Source organism: Mchenga conophoros, linkage group LG17 (genome assembly GCF_057382185.1).
Source record: "Mchenga conophoros isolate Kocher_MC1m ecotype Shallow Benthic linkage group LG17, M_conophoros_male_GT1.1, whole genome shotgun sequence".
In the NCBI taxonomy this organism is placed as follows: Eukaryota; Metazoa; Chordata; class Actinopteri; order Cichliformes; family Cichlidae; genus Mchenga; species Mchenga conophoros.
In genome coordinates, this window is record NC_140542.1 from 37,014,945 (window position 1) to 37,035,409 (window position 20,465).

Sequence of the window (20,465 nt, forward strand, 5' to 3'; positions counted from 1 at the left end):
AATTTCATGCACACTTGATGGTCTGGGCTTACCACATCACTAACAGTCTTGTGCATGCCACTGAAACTGACTACTCTTGCTGTGGGGAAACAACAAGAGTTTTTCCGGTGCATTTGTGTCTCTCTCATGCAGACACACACACACACACACACACACACACATACCAAAAAATGAAAGAAAGAGCAGAGTGCAGATAAACGGTGAGATAAAAGTGAATAAACACTGTTGTATTTGTGCGTGCGCATGCATGCATTAAGAGACTGTGTACCCATAGCCCGGTTTGAGCAAGATTTAAAAAGAGATTTTGGGAAAATGATTTGCAGGTTCAGGCAGTGAGTGTCCATTACACACAGGCATTGAACTCAGCAAATGTATTGATTGCCAAAATATTAGCTAATGAAGCTCAGTCGGCCCCATTCTGCCAACCTAGTCCAATATTGTCGGCTCACGCCGGCAGAGCCTTTTATGATGTGGTTGGTCGAGCAAAGGTCAGCTCACACAATAATTGACCGTGAAGAAGGAAGCATTTTCTCTGCCTTTTCCTTGTCTCCCTTCAGCTCCCTTTCTACCTGAGATCTCTATTTGCACTGTTGAATAATCTCAGTGTGAAGCACAGGATGTCGAAATTTAAAAAAAAAAGTAATCTGTAACATTTTCAGAGCACTGTTGAAACAAAAGAGACAACCTACGCCCAGTTCTTTTTATTTAGCACAAAGCCGCTCCAAATACTGTCAAAAATGGAGCATTCATTTAATTTATTAAAGGAAGTGATGAAAATGATCTTGAACACCAAACCCCATTACGCAAGGACAGACAAAAGATAAGAACTCCCCCTTCAGAAACTCAAATTGTGTCAACAGAATCATCAGATGTATAATGCCACGTTACAGCTCGCGCTGTTTGACTGGCAGGTCACCACCAGCGCCGTAGGAGTCAAGGGCACGCAACGGGGCAACTATTGTTCTTTAAGCAGAAAAGGACCTCATCACGCAGCAGGAGGAGAGCATAAACAGTCACGTCAGGCTCACTGAGATCACATTAGAATGATTGGAAAGGAAGACGCTGCCTTCAAGGCTCTGGGCTGTGACTCTGTCAGATGTGAGGTGTTAACATAGCTGTGAGGTGCTCTTTGAAACGAGTGTACATTTCATGGAAATCAGCGACTACACTGAAACTGTTCGTATGTGAGCCAGGCTTTGTGGTGAAATGCACAACAGCATGTGCGTAATCATTTTATGAAAGGGCAGATTTTGTGTTTATGGAAACTGCGTGTGTGCAGTTTTAACCGCAGCAATTAACAACATGCTGCTTATGCGAGTTAAAGCAAGCTAACCTTTAACTGCGGCTTATTTTTGGTGATCCAATCACACCTGCGGTAAAAATATACTTTTTCCATGATTTTTTTTCTCTTCTCCTTCCATAAGCACACTGGATCTGGAGCATTGTTACAATCCGAACATGTTGCTTTGTTGATTTGTTAATCAACAAAAGGAGGACAAAAACATTATGCTGCTCATGCGGGCTGATTTTTTTTGCAGAAACACAGGGATCAGGAAAAAAAGACTCCTCCCCTCACCTCCTCCGCTGTCCTTCTCTTCTTCCTCGATGCTGTTTTTGATGCTGTCGTACTCCTCGTCTATGTTCTGGTTGCCTCGGATCTGACTGAGCACGCGGCGGGCCTTCTGGGTCAGCCCACGCTGAATTAACCAGCGAGGGCTCTCTGGCAGGAAGAGGAATCCCATGAATTGGAGCACAGCGGGGAGCACAGACAGACCCAACATGTACCTGCGAGAGGAGAGAAGGAACACATGGAGTGAGACTAATTATGATCACAGAAATGCTGTTTTTAGTTTTGTTTGTTTGTTAGCTTTTGACTAATGAAGGGTTTGAAAGGTTGAAAAGGTTTGATGTGCAAAATTCAACTGCATATGCAAGAACAATCAGGTTTCAGCAACGCTCCCCTGCATTCACTTTATGCTGACAAGTTCAGCTAGCAACACGTGGTTTACTTCATTAAAATTAAACACTGGGGAAAATGTCAAGGCTTTTTTCAGATTCCTCTGCTTAAAATAACCTTAACATGTACATTAAGCATTTAGATTAATCGCTGCACATTAGAGATAAAGTTCCACTTGCTAGAAGCCTTGCTTGAGAAAGAAAATCAAAACAATAAAGCGTCACTGTCTAATATCACTGCATAATTAGTTTACCCTAGCAAAGGCACACTATGCTGCACTGAAGTGTAAAAAACTGCAGGATTGCTCTGCAAGCATAACATGTTATGTGCCAGTAAGGCAAAGAATAGGAGGATATAAGAAAAGTAAAAGGAGGCTGTAATAATGACAAATTGCTAGAGACTGCAGTAAACAGCCAGAAGTACAAGGTTTTTCTTCTTCTGCGAAGGCAACGACATCAATCTGAGAACATCTGTAATCTTAACTCAATCGTTTTTCCATTATCATTATGAATCACACAAATCTAAGGCTCGCCGAACAATCTCCTTTGTGTCTATCAGAACTGCAGCCGAGGCAAATCCTTTCAAAACGACCAATTCTTATCAACAGTATCTCGCAGCTCGCCGCTCAAAGACTCAGAAGACCGCGAAGCTGCATTCAGCGTGACACGAGGAAAGGACGCGAACAGAAGAAAGAGAAAACAAGAGTATCGCTCCAATAAACAGCACAGCTGCTCCCAGTAAATGCTAAAGACTGACCCGTGCTTGTGTTGACATTTTGAATGAGGGTTTGAGCCGGAATGAAAAGATTTTCTGGCATTTCATACGCTAAGAAGCCAAAAAAGAGACGATGCTATCACATCTGATTATATGACTATCATTAACGAAGGCGGCATTGTTTACATCCTGTGAGAAGTGTAAAAGTTCTGCTTCTGTATTCTTTTTTCTGTTGAGATACAAATTGCGGTGTGGAAGGTGCTATAACACATTTTGCGTGCAGTGAAAGGTGGAGCTTGGATGTAGCTTTGGGGTTTGAAGAGTGAATTCCTTAACCCTGTATTTTTTTTTAAATGGCCACTAGAATGGTTGGAAAAGTAGGGGAAAACTGGGAAAACTGACCTTGGACTGAGTTTCAGGAATGAGCGTTATTATTGGCTGACAACTTGTGAATGTCGAGTGTTTCAAACAATAGTTCGATAACCACTGGGGGTGAAAGGTGTATGTGAAAAGTTCATCAGTGTGTGTCTGACCTCCAACCGTCATGGCGCAGATAGCTGAAGGCTCCGTCGATGAGGCTGGCTGTGAACTGCCCCCCCGTGATGAAGAGGGTGTTAACGGTGACTAGCTGACCCCTTAGGTGGGGTGGAGAGGCCTCAGCGATGTACACGGGAACTGTCATAGAGGCAATACCTATACAGTAGAGGAAAGAGAGGGAAAGGAGATGATTAGGAGTAGGAACTATTGGCTGAAGTAGAATTTCCAAATGTCGACTTACAAGTTTATATAGCAAAATGGATAACACATTTTATCCATCCATTTTCTTCTGCATTGAAATTCATGGTCGAGGGGGGACTGAAGCATATTCCACATCTTAAAGGTGAGGGGCATGGTACACCCTGCACAAGTCACTAGTTTGCCTCAGTGCTAAAAGTCAGAGACAGCCTATTTACATTCACATTTATAACTATGGGCAATCTAGAATCACCAATTAACCTATCCCTGTGTTTTTGGACTCTGGAACGAAGCCCTAGTGGCTAGTGAGCACTCATGCAGACCCAGGGAGAACATGCAAACTTAAAGGTCCTAGGCAGGATTCAAACCCAAGGAACTGAGTTGGTCATGCTCAGTCATCGAGGTAAGGAAATCCCAGGAAGTTGATTCTGTTCATTTAGACTTTGTTCAATCCAACCGATGACCCAAAAGTGGCACTCAAGTATCAGGAAAAACAATATTTACGCCGGTTTAACCATATTTAAAGTTAGCAGACATACCATTTCACAATCACTTTATTTCTGTGATACATTTCAGCCATTTCATTCCCACAGACATGCACACTCGAACATGGTAATTGCAGAAATAAAGCGTACATTACAGATTTTAATTTAATTTTGTGGAATCTGCAGTGGCCCTAGACTAATCATCGTGACACTAATCTGACATGTTATCGCTTTGGCTTGTTAGGACAATTTGAAAATGATTTAAACTGCAAAATAGCATTTTTTTTAATACAGTAAGCGACTTTTACAAAAACAAATGTACACACTTATTGAAGTTATTTGGGTAATGTTTGCAACGCCTACAAAAAGTTACGCTTGGTCTTCTTCAGTAAGTTTGACCATATTTGCTCAACGGTACCAACAGTGATGTCACAAAGATGATGACGTAAATCCAAGAGACAGAAACAAGCATACTGCAGTGTCTTCCAGTGTGCTACTCACACACGGTACACAGGCTGACCACACACAAACACATACAGGGCAATGCACACTTCTACACTCTCAAAAACACAGACCAAAACGTGTGTGACTGGATGTCTGACGAGGTGCCATGAGGCTGAGGCTTTCTGCAGCTGGCTCCCCATAAGCTCTATTAATAGTCTGCCATCTACACACCCCACCCCACTCCACCCCTCGCCTCCCTACAGCCACCGCCCTGGCCTGAACGGCCGCCATGACTACGTGGCTACCCGTCGCCATGGAAACCACTTGCTGGGAAACGAGCCATGCTGTCTCCAAGCGGGCACCACACTGTGGCAGCTCTGGGAAGACAAATCAATAAGCAAGATAGGAGGAAATTTACTATGTTTTTCTTTCTCCCCCTTTTTTAAAATTAATTTGTTCACTGCTTTTTCTCAAACAAGAAGGACAAAAAAATCAGCATCTTGAGACGTTTAATAAAAGAGCACAAAACCCCAAATTACAAACTAATAAAAGGTGAACTGCAAGAGAAACTGTGGTTTAATGTCAGATTGGAAATCCGTGTGCGTGATTGGGGGATGGGCACGCCAAAACACACGTGGAAACACTCCGCTCTGCTCTCACACAACCTCGAACTGCAAACACACCCTAAGGATTTAGAGTCAAGTCTTTATCTTTGTTATGGCTAAAAAAAGGATTACCATCTGATGACGGAAATCCGAGATCCAGAACACCCCCTGAAATCGAATCAAGTGCTCTTTGGCAATGAAGCCTGTCTGCTCAGCCCAATTTAATAGAAATGCATTTATAAGCCTTGGAGAGGTCCTGCCGAAAGATGAATGCAAGACAAACCCTATCGCGTCCACGGGTTACACTAAAGTTAGGATTCTGAAACTTTGCCTTGTGTAACTCAGCATAACCATAAATATCTGGGGGAAAAAGCATAGATGTGTGTACTGCCGTTCCCTATAGCTTTAGCATTCAGTTGTTACGGTCCCTGTCTGATCTTCAGGAGCATTAGCATCACGCTCTGCTGCACCTTTAGCCAAAGCCTTTGTGTTATCCTCTCTTCTGGACATTAAATTAGGAAAACAAAGAAAAAATGTGACAAAAAAACCCCTCTGTCATTCTAACAGAGCTGTTCAGCAGGGAGAGTTCATCTAGGCTTTAGCAGGGCTTAGAAGTAAAAGTCTTTATTTATCGTTGGCTCACTAACTAATAGCCGGAACCTTTCCACACTAAAATAGACATGTAAATCCCATCAGTGTTAAAGACATAGAACTGAGCCTGTCTAATGACTATTACTCTCCGTGTACTTGAACTGTGCTGCTAGGAGGCTTTTAATAAAACTGATGGAACATCCAGCAACTTAAAACAGTGGCATTGAGCCATCTCACATACAGAAACTACTGCAGAGTCTCCTGGGAATTGTAGTTTTAAAGTCATCTAAACCCAAAAAGAAACAAAGTCACAAATGACCAAAGCGGTTTGTCTGCTTCAATTCCTCTTCTGTTGCGTGTGCTAGCCTCATGCACACCTCCCATCATTCTACCTGTTTTAGCCTTATGCATCACTACCATATCTCCGTCCAAGTCCCGCCTGCTGCTATAGCCCGCCATATGCCTGCCGGCGAGATACAACAGCTGATGTTGTTACATTTAGTGAGCAATGAATCATGTCCATTTCACATGCTGCTGCAGGTGGTGACGGGGAAAATATGTTAGAGCCCATCTGAGCATACAGGCCAGGAAAAAGGTTAAATAGTGTACCGATTCGCTTCGGCTTATCCGTCATCTGTGATTAAATATTTTTGACTTTGAGTCTCTGGAGTCCAACATCGCAGTGACTTTTTCTGTTTATTAGTGTACAACATGCCTTTCTTTCATTAATGCACAGAAAGATGATTTGGAAATTGTTTAATATACTAGTGTAAATATGAAAACAGTTATATCTTCTTCTTTTTTAATATACGTTGAATTTCACACCTATAGTTTAGGGCCGCCTTTGTCATATTTTTCTTTACATGACGAGCCAAATGTTTACACTGGGTGCATTTATTTTATTTACATGAAAGAGTCTCAACTTGGGTTTGTAATTAACTGAACACTTACATCTGTTTTGTGAGGTGATCCTGAGACCAGTGAGTTGTAAATGTTCTCTGTGTCCTACGCTCTAATAGTTTAGCTCATGATAAATGGATTTTATTTTTTAACACATTTTTAATCTCATCTATCACTCAGAGCACTTTTTACACTGCAAGCTGCATCCACAGACACTTTTGGATGCGTTGATCCATTAGAGGGTAACTGGGTTTGAGTACCTTGACCAAGGACACCTCAGCATAGGGTTGCTGGAGCTGGGGAACAAACCAACGACCTTCTGAAAAGCAGATAACCTGTTACAAAATCTCAGTCAACAAAAACAATAAGGTTTTTGGAGCTGTACTTGAGAACTGGATAACCAGTGTGAAGTGTCTTTGACTAAAACACATAACATTACTTGTAATATTAAGTAATAAAAGCTTCTACGGTTGGGTGGCACGGCGGTTAGCACTGTTGCCTCACAGCAAGAAGGTCCTGAGTTCAGTTCCACCATCAGGGCGGGGTCTTTCTGTGTGGAGTTTGTATGTTCTCCCCGTGTTTGCGTGGGTTCTCCATGGGTACTTCGGCTTCTCCCCACAGTCCAAAGACATGCAGTTAGTGGGGAAAGGTTAATTGGAAACTCTAAATTGCCCATAGATGTGAATGCTTGTGTATATGTGTTAGCCCTGCGACAGTATGGCGACCTGTCCAGGGTGTACACTGCCTCTTGCCAAAGATGGCTGGGATAGGCTCCAGCACCCCCATGAAAAGGATAAACGTAAGCGAATGGATGGAATTTCTATGGTTGACTTCCACATTGTCAAACGTGTATGATAGCTATTGCATCCACCTGTGAATGATTTCCCTCTAATGTTAGGTTATCTGTTGCACACTGTGCTTGCAGGATTTCTCTGAATTTCCTGAAATGATTCTATATACCTCTGCATTTTGACATCGATAAACTGTTTGAACTGTTTGTCCTATCAGTCTTTCACAGAGTTTTCCCACCCTACAGACACTTCTAGGACGACGTTCCGGGACGCTCCACATCATGTTACTGACCTGCTCTCAGTTAACTTGTTGTGAGATGTTCAACCAGATGCTTTGTTAATGGTACTTTTTTCAGTCTGTGCTCCTGACTCAGTTGAACTGATATCAATTTAAAATTAAAAGAATAAACACTATTTTTATTATTCTTAATAACATATAGGTCAAAATATAGAAGAGATTTGCAATTAATTTTCCATTTATTTGCACTGAAATCAGCATTCCATTTTAAAGATCATGATTGTATGTTAAATCTAACTGGATCCAATAAAATACGGATTGGAAAACCAAGCTTTGTTCCTTCACTCCTTACCCAGGAAATAGATCCCTCTGCCATACAGAAGACCAGCTAATTCAGGGAGATAATATATTTACTTTCAGAATCATATTTCAAATGGATTATGTAAATTATAATTTTATCTAGAAAACTATAGATTAGACAAAATTACTGAGCCACACCTGTTAATCTATGAATTCAGGTATTTTCTGTCCCATTGCAACAGGTATAAAATTATTATTGTTTTTATTATTAGTATTGTTATGATTAGGATGGCATTGTTGCAACAATGATTCCTCTGGCATTAACATCAGCATGAGAACTGTGCACTGGGAGCTTCACGGCATGAATTTCCATGTCTGAGCAGCTTCCATAAGGTTTAATGTGTAGGTGATCCATATTATGTACAGAGTCTTGCTTCCAAGATGTCTGAAGAGTAGGTTGAAAGGTTAGTATTTCCTACACCAGCTTATTCCAGGCATATGAATATACAATATTTGTCTTTAAAAACTAACACAGGTTGTTGTGTGTCAGCCTCTCTCTGCATCAGTATCACTGTTTTAGAGCACACATACTTAAAAAAAGAAGTGACAGGATATGAGTAATGTCAAGTATTCGTATTCCTTTATAATTCTCAATAGTAATAAAACTAAAAAAACAAACAAATTAACTCGTGTTATGAGTATATTTCTTTACTTGAGTGTGAGTCTCTTTACCAAGACACTTGCACTATGCTTCTTTTCTTATTAATGAGCTCTCTATTCAGCACTGAGGACAGCTCGCAACACTCACACACACAAACACACATACACAGTCTGAAGTTGCTGTCTGGGCAGGCTCAGCCTCAAAGCAGCACACTTAACAAAGGATCTGTCTGGTCTTCTAAAGGCGGGCTCTAGGCACACAGTACAAAGGCTAGGACTGAGACTTGATCAGAAGAACGAGGGAGATACTTCTTCAGAATCTCCACGACTATGATCTTGACAGACAGAACATTTTCTGGATGTGTTGTTGTTATGATGTTGTTCTTGTAATGGAAGCCGGTTTTTTAGGATCCTCTAACAGAGGATCCTTAAACATGCAAAGTAAGGGGAAGGGAAAAATCTGATACATACTTTTAAATGTGTGTAATTGTGAATTGTGATTGAACGGATTAGTGAAAGCAGGAAAAGCTGTAACCTTTCGTAATTTAATTCAGTTAAAAAAGTAACAATTTTTTGATTGGTTTCTCTAAAAGCATGTTATGGAATAATAAGACTTGTTCTGGAAGGCTTAATTCAGAAATTAGCCACTGCTAAATTTCATGCTCTGGAGAGTCAAAATGCGCAAATGTCAAGCCGAACCCAACTCATCTTTTAAAAACTTGACATTTAAGTGATATAATTTGCACATTAAAACAATAATATGCGCATAAACAAACTTCTCATTAAGTCTACATTTAGGTTTCGCCTGGTTAGGAAGAGAATTGCGACTTAATTATATGAACCAACCAATTAATTAGCAAGCCTGCAGGTTGTAATTAAATGTTATCTCAGTGTAATTAACAGTACTATTTTTAAGCGGGCCTATCTCCTCTGTCAAAGAACAAAACATTTCAACGCTTGCAACTGCTAGATAATTTAGCCAGAAAACATAATTATACAGTCACTATGAGGGTGTCTGTGTGTCCTTTTATTTGTGCATGTTTTTTTGTCTGTGTGTGAGGCATTGGATTATGACTAACTAAGCCAGCATGCATCAGAGGCTTAAGGCAGAAAAGAAACATTTTTATGGCTCTTTGTTGAACAAATGGAAATGCATTGTCTTGGGGCAAGCTCTCCACTGATTGGTTAAATCTGACAAATGGAAAAGTTTTGAAAATGGAAAGTTTTTCGCAGATTAAATTTTTAATGACCTACCTTGTCCTTGAAAATGTAAAAAGAAAAGAGGGAAAACTTAGATCGCTTCCTTCGTGATCGTGGGGATGTCTTCTAGCATGTTAACATGAGCGTTGTTAGCTGTAACGTTACTCTGTTTTGGAAGCATTGTTCGCTCACCGATGCCTACAGCTGTTGGTTGCTTCACTGTAGGGCAGAGGTCTCCAACTCCAGTCCTCAAGAGTTACTTTACTGCAGCTTTTAAATAGATCCTTGTTCCAACACAGCTGAATCAAATGAATGGCTTGTTAGCAGGCCTTTGCCAAACCTGATGGCATGCTGAAGAGGTGATTCAACCATTTGATTCAGCTGTGTTGGAGTAGGGATGCATCTAAAAGCTGCAGGACAATAGCTCTCAAGGACTGGAGTTGGAGACCCCTGATAAAGGGTGAACTGAGGATAGAGCTGAATAATTCCCCCAATATATCATAAACTTTTAGGACATCATGTTAAACATGTGTACTCAGTTGGATGCTTCCTCTTTGCCCCTGTCAAAAGTGGGCAAAGTTTGCCCACTTTTATTGAAGAGGGTACAACTTTAACTGAGTTTTACTGATAAAACTGATAAAAGCAATTGCCCCTCTCAGTTGGAGCATGGAGGACGGAGCATTCACGATTTGCTCTCTGAGGTTTTAGCCATAATCCAACCATACCGTCATCCAACCTTTACTAAAAAGAGACATTTTTAAGAACAAGAAGTCTATATGGAGCTGCAAAGCATATTCGAGTTGTAGTGCCAACCTATTTAACCCGCTGAGCTCCAAGTCAGCCTCTGTGAAAACCTAACCCAAACCGTAAGTATCATCAAATAATTTAGAGACTTTGAAGAAATCTCTGTGCAGAACAAGGAACAAGGCAAATCATATACTGGAGAAGAAAGACCAGCTGGCTCTTTATGAGCACTCAGTTTAAAAGCTGTAATCTCTGATGGTGTGATGGTGCTTTACTAAACTTTAATTTAAGTTTAATAGCTTAAACAAAAATGAGAACATCTGAAGTTGTTGGTGATGAAACCAAACTGTTTTGCCCCCACACAGTTAAATTCTCAGTTTTTCTCCTTTACTTTTATTTTTTGGATTTGTAATGCATAGCTCGGGGGATAAGCCAACTATGTGTCTATATCCATGATGGCCAATTGAATTTATCCTCCTAGGACCTGGCGTCCACATATGTGGACATCACATTTTGGGTTATTTAGACTAAAATACTCAATTTTGCTCTACATGGGCATCAAAATTTTAAATGAATATCCTCATATGTGGCTCTCATTTTTCTTAAAAACAAAAATAAGGCTTAAAAAAAAATCTGGTAATTCTTTGTTTTTACATTCATCGGGCCCAAATATCAAAGAGAAATTAAAAAAGCATGTCGTGGAAGAGTTTGGGTCTTAGGCAAATTAAGAGGATAATTTTCATATTCACCAAATGTTGTTTTCAAAGCCACAGAGAGCCACTGGTGACGGCAAAAGAGCTGCATGTAACAGCTCTAGACTTCCTCTAGGCTTTTTTTTTTTTAATGAAAATTTTTTCTGATGTTTTGATTTTGAATTATGATTTTTTTTTTTTGGCTCCCTGACTACCAAAACTTCAGAGAACAATTTGATAAAAGCAGAAACATTGACTGCCTGGTCAATGTCAGGGTTAGTGCTATCTATCTATCTATCTATCTATCTATCTATCTATCTATCTATCTATCTATCTATCTATCTATCTATCTATCTATCTATCTATCTATCTATCTATCTATCTATCTATCTATCTATCTATCGGAAATTATGGTTTGGATGTGGATAACTGTTTGACTGAATTTGAAAATACTAAATCAAATAATAAATTAGAGTTAATCCCGCAAGTCTGGCTCAACATTGTCTGTCTGCTTGCGCAAGCACCAGCTCATATCGCACAACAGTCGATGTGCTTAGGCAAAGGTCAGCTCAACAATAACCAGGTTTATGTGTAGAAATACAAGAAGGCATGGCATGGCGGTGTATGGCCTTTCCTGGTTTGACAAACAGCTCTGATGACCTTTCCGGTGAGTCCTGTTCAAAAACGCTCAACAGTTGGCTTTTCTGAGAACTGACATTCGTGTTAATGTGCAGGTGATCGGACTGGGCCAGAAAAATTGCATGCAAAACAGGTTGCCTCATTAGCGTCTCCACCTTCAGTTTGCCTCATTATCTTTGAGTGTCTGGCTCACGCGTGCTTGGTTAATGGAGATCTCTGTATGGTAAAAATGTAACAGCACAAAAGGGAGGGGATACTTATGATGTAACAGCTGAAATGACCCATGTGATTAGTTCTCTCCCTCATAAGAGCAATCAGAGCTTGTTCAGTTAATGATAGTGTGCAGCTGACACTTTAGCAGTCTCTGTATTTCATGCATTTCTTTGCTGTTTTCATCACTTTATCTTAAAATCTCTGAAAACAATTATTGCTTTTCCCTCAGTTTTTATTACTTTTGTTTCTAAAAAAAACAACTCCAACTCAATAAATTCCTTTAGATTCGCATCAGTGTTACGACTGCTTGTGTTAATATCACAGTATATTTATAGACTGGTATTTCACTCTCGGTGTTTACGGCGGCTGACTGCCCATTACCTATGTGTATTAGGGATGGGCTAATGTATTGATACGGCAATACACAGCAAAATATCACTCCAATTATAAACAAATGACACAAAATATAAATAATGTCTTCTTTTCTTTTTCTTTAGTTATTTTTTTGTATTCAGTGACAAACAGATCAAGGTTTGACCCAGATGATTGTCTTGCAATCTACTATTATTGCATATCATTGTATCACAGTGCCATTTTGATGATAATAATAATAATAATAATAATAATAATAATAATAATAATGATAATCAGGCTTTAATTTGAACGTATTAACATATTACTGCGATATAAAAAACACAAATAAAATGTAAAACCGAAGGAAAATAATGATTATAATAAAATAACCTAATATGTTTAAAACAGAATAGAAAGAAGCATGAGCTGATTTAACCACTAGTTAGTAACGATTAATTATTATTTTTACTTTCTGTTTATGTCCTACCCAATCATAAATCCTCCATACAGTTTGCTACATATATTTGGCTTTGTAGCTCGAATAACAAACCAAGACACGTATGTACTTACAGGTATATACTAGGGGTGCAACGATACTCGTATCGATATTGAACCGTTCGATACAGTGCTTTCGGTTCGGTACGCATATGTATCAAACAATACAATTTTTAAAATTTATTTTATCAACTTTTCTTCTTTTTTTTTTTTAAACTCCGTGTATCGTGCCCACCCCCAAGATCCTATATGTATGTGTAATGAGAGTGTGAGTAATGTGAATGTCTAAGTTGTGGGATAAAATTGAGGCAGAGGCAGCCAGAAGGGGACAGAGGGGGGGGGGGGGGTAGCCTCCTCTGCACCCTGGTGACATACCCCTACTCCAAGGCCCTGCATGTGTGGGTGGTTGTGGTGGAGCGGGAAGAGGGAGGCAGCTGGAGATGGGGAGGGAAGGACGATGCTGTCTGTGTTGAGCGCTCAGTGGATCTGCGTTCGACTACTCCGCCTAGGCTGCACTGTCAGTGCAGATCCACTGAGCGCAGCGCAAGCTAGCAAGACAGAAGCTAAGCTCGTTGCAACATGGCAAATTGAACCTCCCCCACCCTCATTCAGATGTGGCGTTTGGAACTATCTTGGTTTTCATGTGAAGCATGACCCTGATGGTAAGCATGTCATGGACAAAAGTAAAACAGTATGTCGGATGTGCCAGGCAATGCTCAATTACATGGGTGGGAACTACTGCGTTAGCGCAGTTAGCTTGTTAACGTATTGACGCCGTCCAGCCCCACACACGGGGCGATCCGTTAACGGAGATTTGCGGCGTTATGGCGTTAATGTCATTTTAACGAGATTAACGCTGACAGCACTAGTGGGAACACAACGAATATGACTGCACATTTACGCCGACATCATCCTAGTGCAAAGACAAGTGGAAGCAGACAAAAACAACAAGCACGCATGCTACAAACTTTACCCGAGTCATTTAGACAGCCGTTAGCACGTGATGCTCCTTATGGGGACCTGATATGTTTAATATGCTGCTGAGAGTATACCCCAGAAGAAGCGTATAGTATAGCTTTTATTTTGGAAAGAGCCATTTCTCTGTAATAAACTCTCTTTTCCAAAGATGAGTGATTCCTCGATCATATGGATTTATTTTTTTTATTATTTTGATGTTTCAGCAACATTGAATTTAAAAACTTTACTTTTGAGTTAAAATATATATTCATAATTTTAATAAATGACAAATTAAAAAGGCATGAACATTTTTTGTATCGAAAAAATATCGAACTGTGACACCAAAGTATCGAACCGAACCGTCAATTTTGTGTATCGTTGCACCCCTAGTATATATACATATACATACACACACATATACACATGTTAACATTAGTATGGGTATCTCAGGTCTATGTGCGCTTCAGAGTGACACAATATGGAGAGAACAACAAGACTACATCATCAGTTTATTAAGTGGAATAAGATACTTTCAGCTGCTCCCTTATTCAAAAATGATCACCACAGCAGGTTGCTCCATTGCGCCAATCATCTTTGATTTGGCAGATTTCTAAATGAGATGGCCTTCCTGACACAAACCCTCCGGGATCTTTGGCATAAGCTACCCATTTAATCTATTTTCTTCTCATATTGTAATTTCCACACAGAGCTGCAAACAAAATACATAATTTGTCATTTATTCATTTTTAATTAATCTGTATATTATTTTTTTACAAGAAGTCAATAAATTAAAAATTTTCCAGCATCTTATTTTGATCAACTAGCAGTACAATGCATAAATATGTTCCATTTACATGTCTACAACAGAAAAACAGAAAAAATATTTGCATAAAACACTTTTTCTCGTCATGATCTAATCAGTTATTCGAGTTTTCTTTCTTTCAGGCCTACTGATATGAACATTGTAAACCTTGTGTCCCACCCTGTACTTTTAAATGTCAAACAGTGTATTTACTGTACTTAAATAGAGGTTCTTAATCCAACTTTCTCTAACTTAATAATGGCCATGCTTTAACAATACTTTAGAAATCAAATCCTCTACAATTCAGATGAAGTAATCATAGAAATCATTTAGAAACCTTTCCACATTTGAAGCAGGGAGTCAAGCACAAACTCAAAACATGCCTAAAATGGGTGGATGGAGGTTCGACAGGGCACAACGACTGAGACTGAAGAGTTTTCTCAACACTTTCACACTGTGTATGCAATTAGATCATCAGAGCCACCTGTCTAATTTACCATGCTAGCTAATTAGAAGTACACATTCAATTTATTTTAATCAGACAAAGTGGCAGCTATTTGCTGCCATTAAAGAAACCCTTTCTCTATCAAGTGTCAGGTTTGTTTGTGTAAAATTCCCCGTAAGCAGTCTAAATAAATGACGAGAAAAAAAGAAAAAAAAAACACTTCTGGAAAGTGACATTTACAAAAAAATTCAAAAGTGAAAGTGAAAGTGACAGGAGAAAATCCGTCCCGGTCAACCACCCAAACATCAATAACGGGAACCTTATACAGCGCTTCCCTATACCCGTCGAACTCCCACAGGCACAAAGAAATTACAGAGGCTATTACTTATCACCTGACCAAAGATATGGCTCCCATCAACACTGTGCAAAACGAGGGATTTAGGAAAATGATCAACACCGTAGACAAACGCTACACAGTGCCGTCCCGCAACTATTTTTCTATTGTTGCACTAACTGCTCTATACACGCAGTGTCGAGCAACGGTGGAGACGGAATTTCAAGCAGTACAACATTTTGCAGCACCGACAAAATGTGAGACATTTGTTGTTTTTATGTTTATTTATTGTTTTTATGTTCAGTCTCAACTGTTACGAAGTTGATGTGCAGTTAATAAGTGCAATAAATATTTATATTGGAAAAGAAAATCGTGAGAGAATCGTGATCTCAATTCTAAGCAAAAAAAATCGTGATTCTCATTTTATGCAAAATCGTGCAGCCCTAGTGGCCACTGTAGGACAAACGTTTCAGTCAGCTGCGAGATATCAAATACAATACAGCATCGTACTAATGTTAAGTTAACATCACTATACCCATGGTATCATGATACCTGCGAAACAATATGTTGCAAGACAATCACCTGTGTGAAATCATTATATATGTTTCATTGAACGCAAAAAATAACTCTAAAGAGAATAAAAGCAAAAATGTATTATTACTTAGTACAAGTTCTTGATATTTGTGATACAATACTGTATATTGGCATATCAATGTATTATCCCATCCCTAATACACATAGGTAATGGACAGTGATCCATCTGGATCTGACAGCAAAGCCAAAGACACTGTATACAGATAAGACAGCGATATCTCTAGGTAGGCTTGTGCTAAAGCCTATCCCGATTACACTGATCAGAGTAGTCGCCCCCTGATGGACAATAAAAATAAATTCAGGATTGGTCTTTACTTTTCAGACCAACACGTTCCATCCACCTTTACATACACATTATAGCTTTACAAACTAGGGCTGTGCTACATCATATTGTCCACAATAATATCATTATAAATGTTTGCACGATATGAAAGTATCTTATCAGGATATCATGGCTATAGCAACACAACGCATGTGCGTGGTCCTAGTGCACGTGTCTAAGAGTCAGAGTTGTTGTCAGTGTCTGATGGTGATTTAGTATCTGAAAGGGAACTACTTCCACACTACTCACTAAATGTGCAAACAACAAACTTGCTTCACTACTTGAGGCAAAAACACTGTTGAGTACAACAAGGTGGGGACACTAGCAGGTGGAGACGAGCGACCCAAATGCAAACAAATACTCTGCCGAGTGTTGCCGGAGCACTCCAGTTGTGCTCCACGTAACAGGAAGAGCAAATGGTGGATGGAAATTACTGATGCATGATGGAAAGGCATGGTTTTAAGCAACTGGTTAAAAAGTTGAAAAATATTTTTCAGTTCTATCACATGACAATATTCCACAACTTCTGCAGAGTAGCATAGTTCAGTTACTTTAGCTATTGTTAGATTAAAATTTTAAGCAGCTATTTTAAATAATTTCCCCCAGGGATCAATAAAGTATTCTGATTCTGATTCTGATGAATCTTTTATTTAGATTTTCCTGGTAAAATATTCCCCAGGCCACTTTTTGTATATATATATATATATATATATATATATATATATATTTCCCTTATGCTCAGTCACTTATTATATTGCTGTGTCACTATTATTGCACTATAATGCTGCTGGTGGCACCTTGTTTCAGAAGATTCACACTTTAAGTTGGTTAGACTGTTATCTATGAGAGCAGTTCATTGGAAAAGAGCCTAAACATGCATGTATTGCAAAAATGTAAATCTGAAATAAATACAAGGGTTTCCAGCATAACCTTTAAAACTTCCATTCATTCATTATAAAATTGTCTTACATCATTCCACTTACAGTAGTGCAAATTTAACCAAGAAGCTGTCATCATCTGCACATTTCCAGTGCCAGACAAACATGCAAATTGGAGTACGACTGGTCTTTAATCACACAAAAAGAATCCAAGTTCGAGTTGCTTCTCACAGGAAGCAAAAGAAATGCAGGAAAAGGGGAGCAAATTAATAAACGACTTTAGTTTGTTAAAGGGGTACACACCGAGCTCTTTAAGGCGGGTAGAGCTTAGTAAGGATCCCTGACCGAAGATGATAAAAATGGTGTGCAAGTCCTCCATGTATCACTGAAAGGAGCGCTTACTGGTCTCAAAAGAGGTGATGGACGAGTACCGAGCCTTGAAAGCCACTTTTAACAGCAGAGATGCGACTCATGAGTAACAGCAGCTGCTATAAATAATGTGAGGCATATTGAATTGTGATCAAAAGAAGCGTTGCGTGGAAAGGCACGCAGAGTGGAAGGAAGACCACGCAGAGAGATGGATGATTCAAGAGGGGAGAAAGCTCAGAATGCAAAAATATTCATGCACGGAAGGAAGTAGGAGAAAGGCAATGTGCAAAGGTGGGCTGCAGGGAAGGAAGCAGGGACGAGGCAGCCAATAAGACGAGTGCAACTCAATAATAAAGGCAAAATCAGAGGCACTATGTGTCTCCTGTGTGCTTTGTAGGTTTATCTGGGCTTCCTTTGATGGGGTGATATTTATCATTCAGAATGAGTTTCCCCTTTATCACCTAATGATACCCAACCAAATCTAATAATGAGAACGATGATGATGATAATGGGGACTGCAAATTGTCTAACAGCCAGTGGCATGCAGATAAAGGAAGCAGAGGGCCACGCTGCGTAATTACACCCTGCGACTAATTGCAAACCTCAGGCCTGTGGTGGGGGAGGAGGAGCTACAGCAGCAATGCATCACCAAAACCACCAAAAGCTTTAAGATCTTTGACTTCAAGGGGCACTTAAGCCGAGTGCCACCTCTGTTCTTTCTAATGGCGAGCGAGCGAGGGGAAGTGTTGAAGAAGAAATCAATAAATCACATTATCATTAGCGCCGGGCAGGCTGAAGTAATTTCATTGGAATAGCAATTTGTCTAAAGCTACAGTTGGCTTTGTTTCTTGCTCTGGACTGGTAAAAAAAAACTTTTCTTAAACAAAGACTCTGGGAGCATGCTCAGGGTGTTTAATTAGGAGCAGGGCTTTTCTCCTCATGGTATATAAATACGAATATTCAATATTAGATAATATTATAAAGTGGAATGATGATCCTTCCAAATACAAGACAAAATCTTTTAAAGGTAAATATTGTGGAGAGACGAGATGCAATCAGAAAACTTGCTGTCAAAATGAATACTGATCACCAGGCAGTGAGTGTGAAGGCCCTGGTGTGTTGGTGGCTTTGTACAATGCCGGTAGTATCATTTTCACACAGTCAAATCCATTTATGCTCACTGTTATGGCTCAGGTAGCCGCTGCAATATTCTCCTTAATCATAGGCGTCGCCACTCAGGCAATACTGCCACATCAGCCATGATGCAGAAGGAGAAATCAAAACTTTTTCAGGAATTCTGTAAAAGGAGCTATTAAACCCAACACTCGTGTCTTCAACCCAGCTGTGGTGGCGGCGGCACGGCATGCCAGGTTACAAAAACCCAGAGGTGCACCACCTGCAGAAAAGCAGCTAGCTACCAATAACGCCCATGATGTCAATTTTGTAGTATGGTGCTGTTCACGAGGTAAATATTTAATGGCTTTAAGGGTCCATGGCTGTCCGTGTGTCTGCCAGTTTTTTTGTGACACCGTGGAAAATCTCCACTACAAGGCACAAACTATACATGAACTCTAGGTAGCCGACTACAAGGAGACTTAAAAGAAATATAATGGCTTACAGTTACTCAGGTGCTTTACTTTTCAAAGTTGAACTTAGAACAAAGTATGTTCGACATCTATAGTTTTGCTACTTGGTAGAATGAAATTGATTTATATCCGTATCTACACTGATTTTGTTAGCTCCATTCCCTCCACATTTTTTTTTAAATTTTCTTAATTCAGAATTTTTTTTATTGAAATTTCTGAGACCCCACCCACCCCTTTTGCGCCCCCTTATTTCAAAAACCTGAAAACGCCCCTGAAACCTACCGAGCCCCAATCCAACGATGAGCCTACCCGCCAGGAGCACCTCTTTACCGGGAGCGCTGCTAAGGACGATCCCCCCGACGGCGAAGAAGAAGCTGGCGAGCAGTATGCACACTCTGCGCCCGAACACCCCGTTGAGAAAGCCGCCCAGCAGGGCGGAGAGGGCGGCTGCGGCCACAGTACTTGATATGAGCACCTCCTGCCACAGGGCGCTCAGGTCCAGCTCCCGCTTCAATAGGAGCATCGCCCCGGAGATCACCCCGGTGTCATAGCCGAAAAGGAAGCCCCCCAGGGCGGAGAAGATGGCCAGGACGTAAACGAAACCAGGTGTAACATCCTGCTGAAACTGCTTGCGGGCAGCTCTCTCCAGGTCTCCAGTGGACGAGGAGGAGGGGGCTGATGGGGCACCAGCGGCGGCGGAAGCTCCAGTGGAGGCGCCCTGGCTGCTGATGCTGGCGTTGGACGGAGCCTTGATGAGACTGCGCTCACCTCCGTCGTTCACTTTCTTCCACCTCTCGCCCATCAGGTTGTTCATACTCCGGAGGTTGTAGTCATGGTCGGCCTGCCTTCGCGACATATGGGAACTACAACACAGGACAGGGCTGCTGAGTTGTATTTGAAGCGTCTGACAACAAAACAAACACACACGCCCACCCAATTAACAGGCCTACCCCCCACTACACTCAGCTTAGACTTAAAGTCACGCTGACTGTCCTAAGACACTTCCAAATAAAAAAAAGAAGCCCGCTGCTGAGTAAAGTTGTGCTCCAGCCTTGTTTATCCGCGCATGACATCCCTGTGGTCCTGATGGGAGAGTTGGAGAAGAGTAGGGTAGGAAAGGTGAGATAGGAGGAGTGTAGTGGATCACATCGTCACTACCAGCGTCGGCGTGACGCAAAGAAATGTTGTTTTGGAAGCGTGGAGCGAAGACTTATCAGCACCATCTTTTATGGGGAATATGCGGTCTGCAGTTGTTAACTGACCAAATCAGGCGGATTAATATGCTCGTTAATACACATCAAAGATGTGTAAATGTCTGCTGTATAATTTCATTTGATGATGATGCTTAAGCCTCGTGAAAAAACACTTTTTTTGTGGGGCTAAAGCATAAAATCATAAAAATAAGAAAAACCTTTGTTAAC

The 20,465-nt window shown here is 40.5% G+C and overlaps 1 protein-coding gene across 1 annotated transcript in view; it reads right to left on the reverse strand.

The window, feature by feature from the left end:
- slc2a13a (solute carrier family 2 member 13a) overlaps positions 1–20,189 on the reverse strand; it is a 106,777-nt gene extending 86,588 nt beyond the window's left edge. Inside the window, exons 1-3 of the mRNA XM_085252394.1 lie at positions 19,327–20,189; positions 3,205–3,364; positions 1,577–1,785 (exon numbers count right to left, since the gene is read on the reverse strand). Coding sequence (XP_085108520.1) covers positions 1,577–1,785; positions 3,205–3,364; positions 19,327–19,900 — 943 coding nt within the window. The 5' untranslated portion in view covers positions 19,901–20,189. The remainder of the gene's footprint in view (positions 1–1,576; positions 1,786–3,204; positions 3,365–19,326) is intronic.
- Between the last annotated feature and the right edge of the window lie 276 nt (positions 20,190–20,465).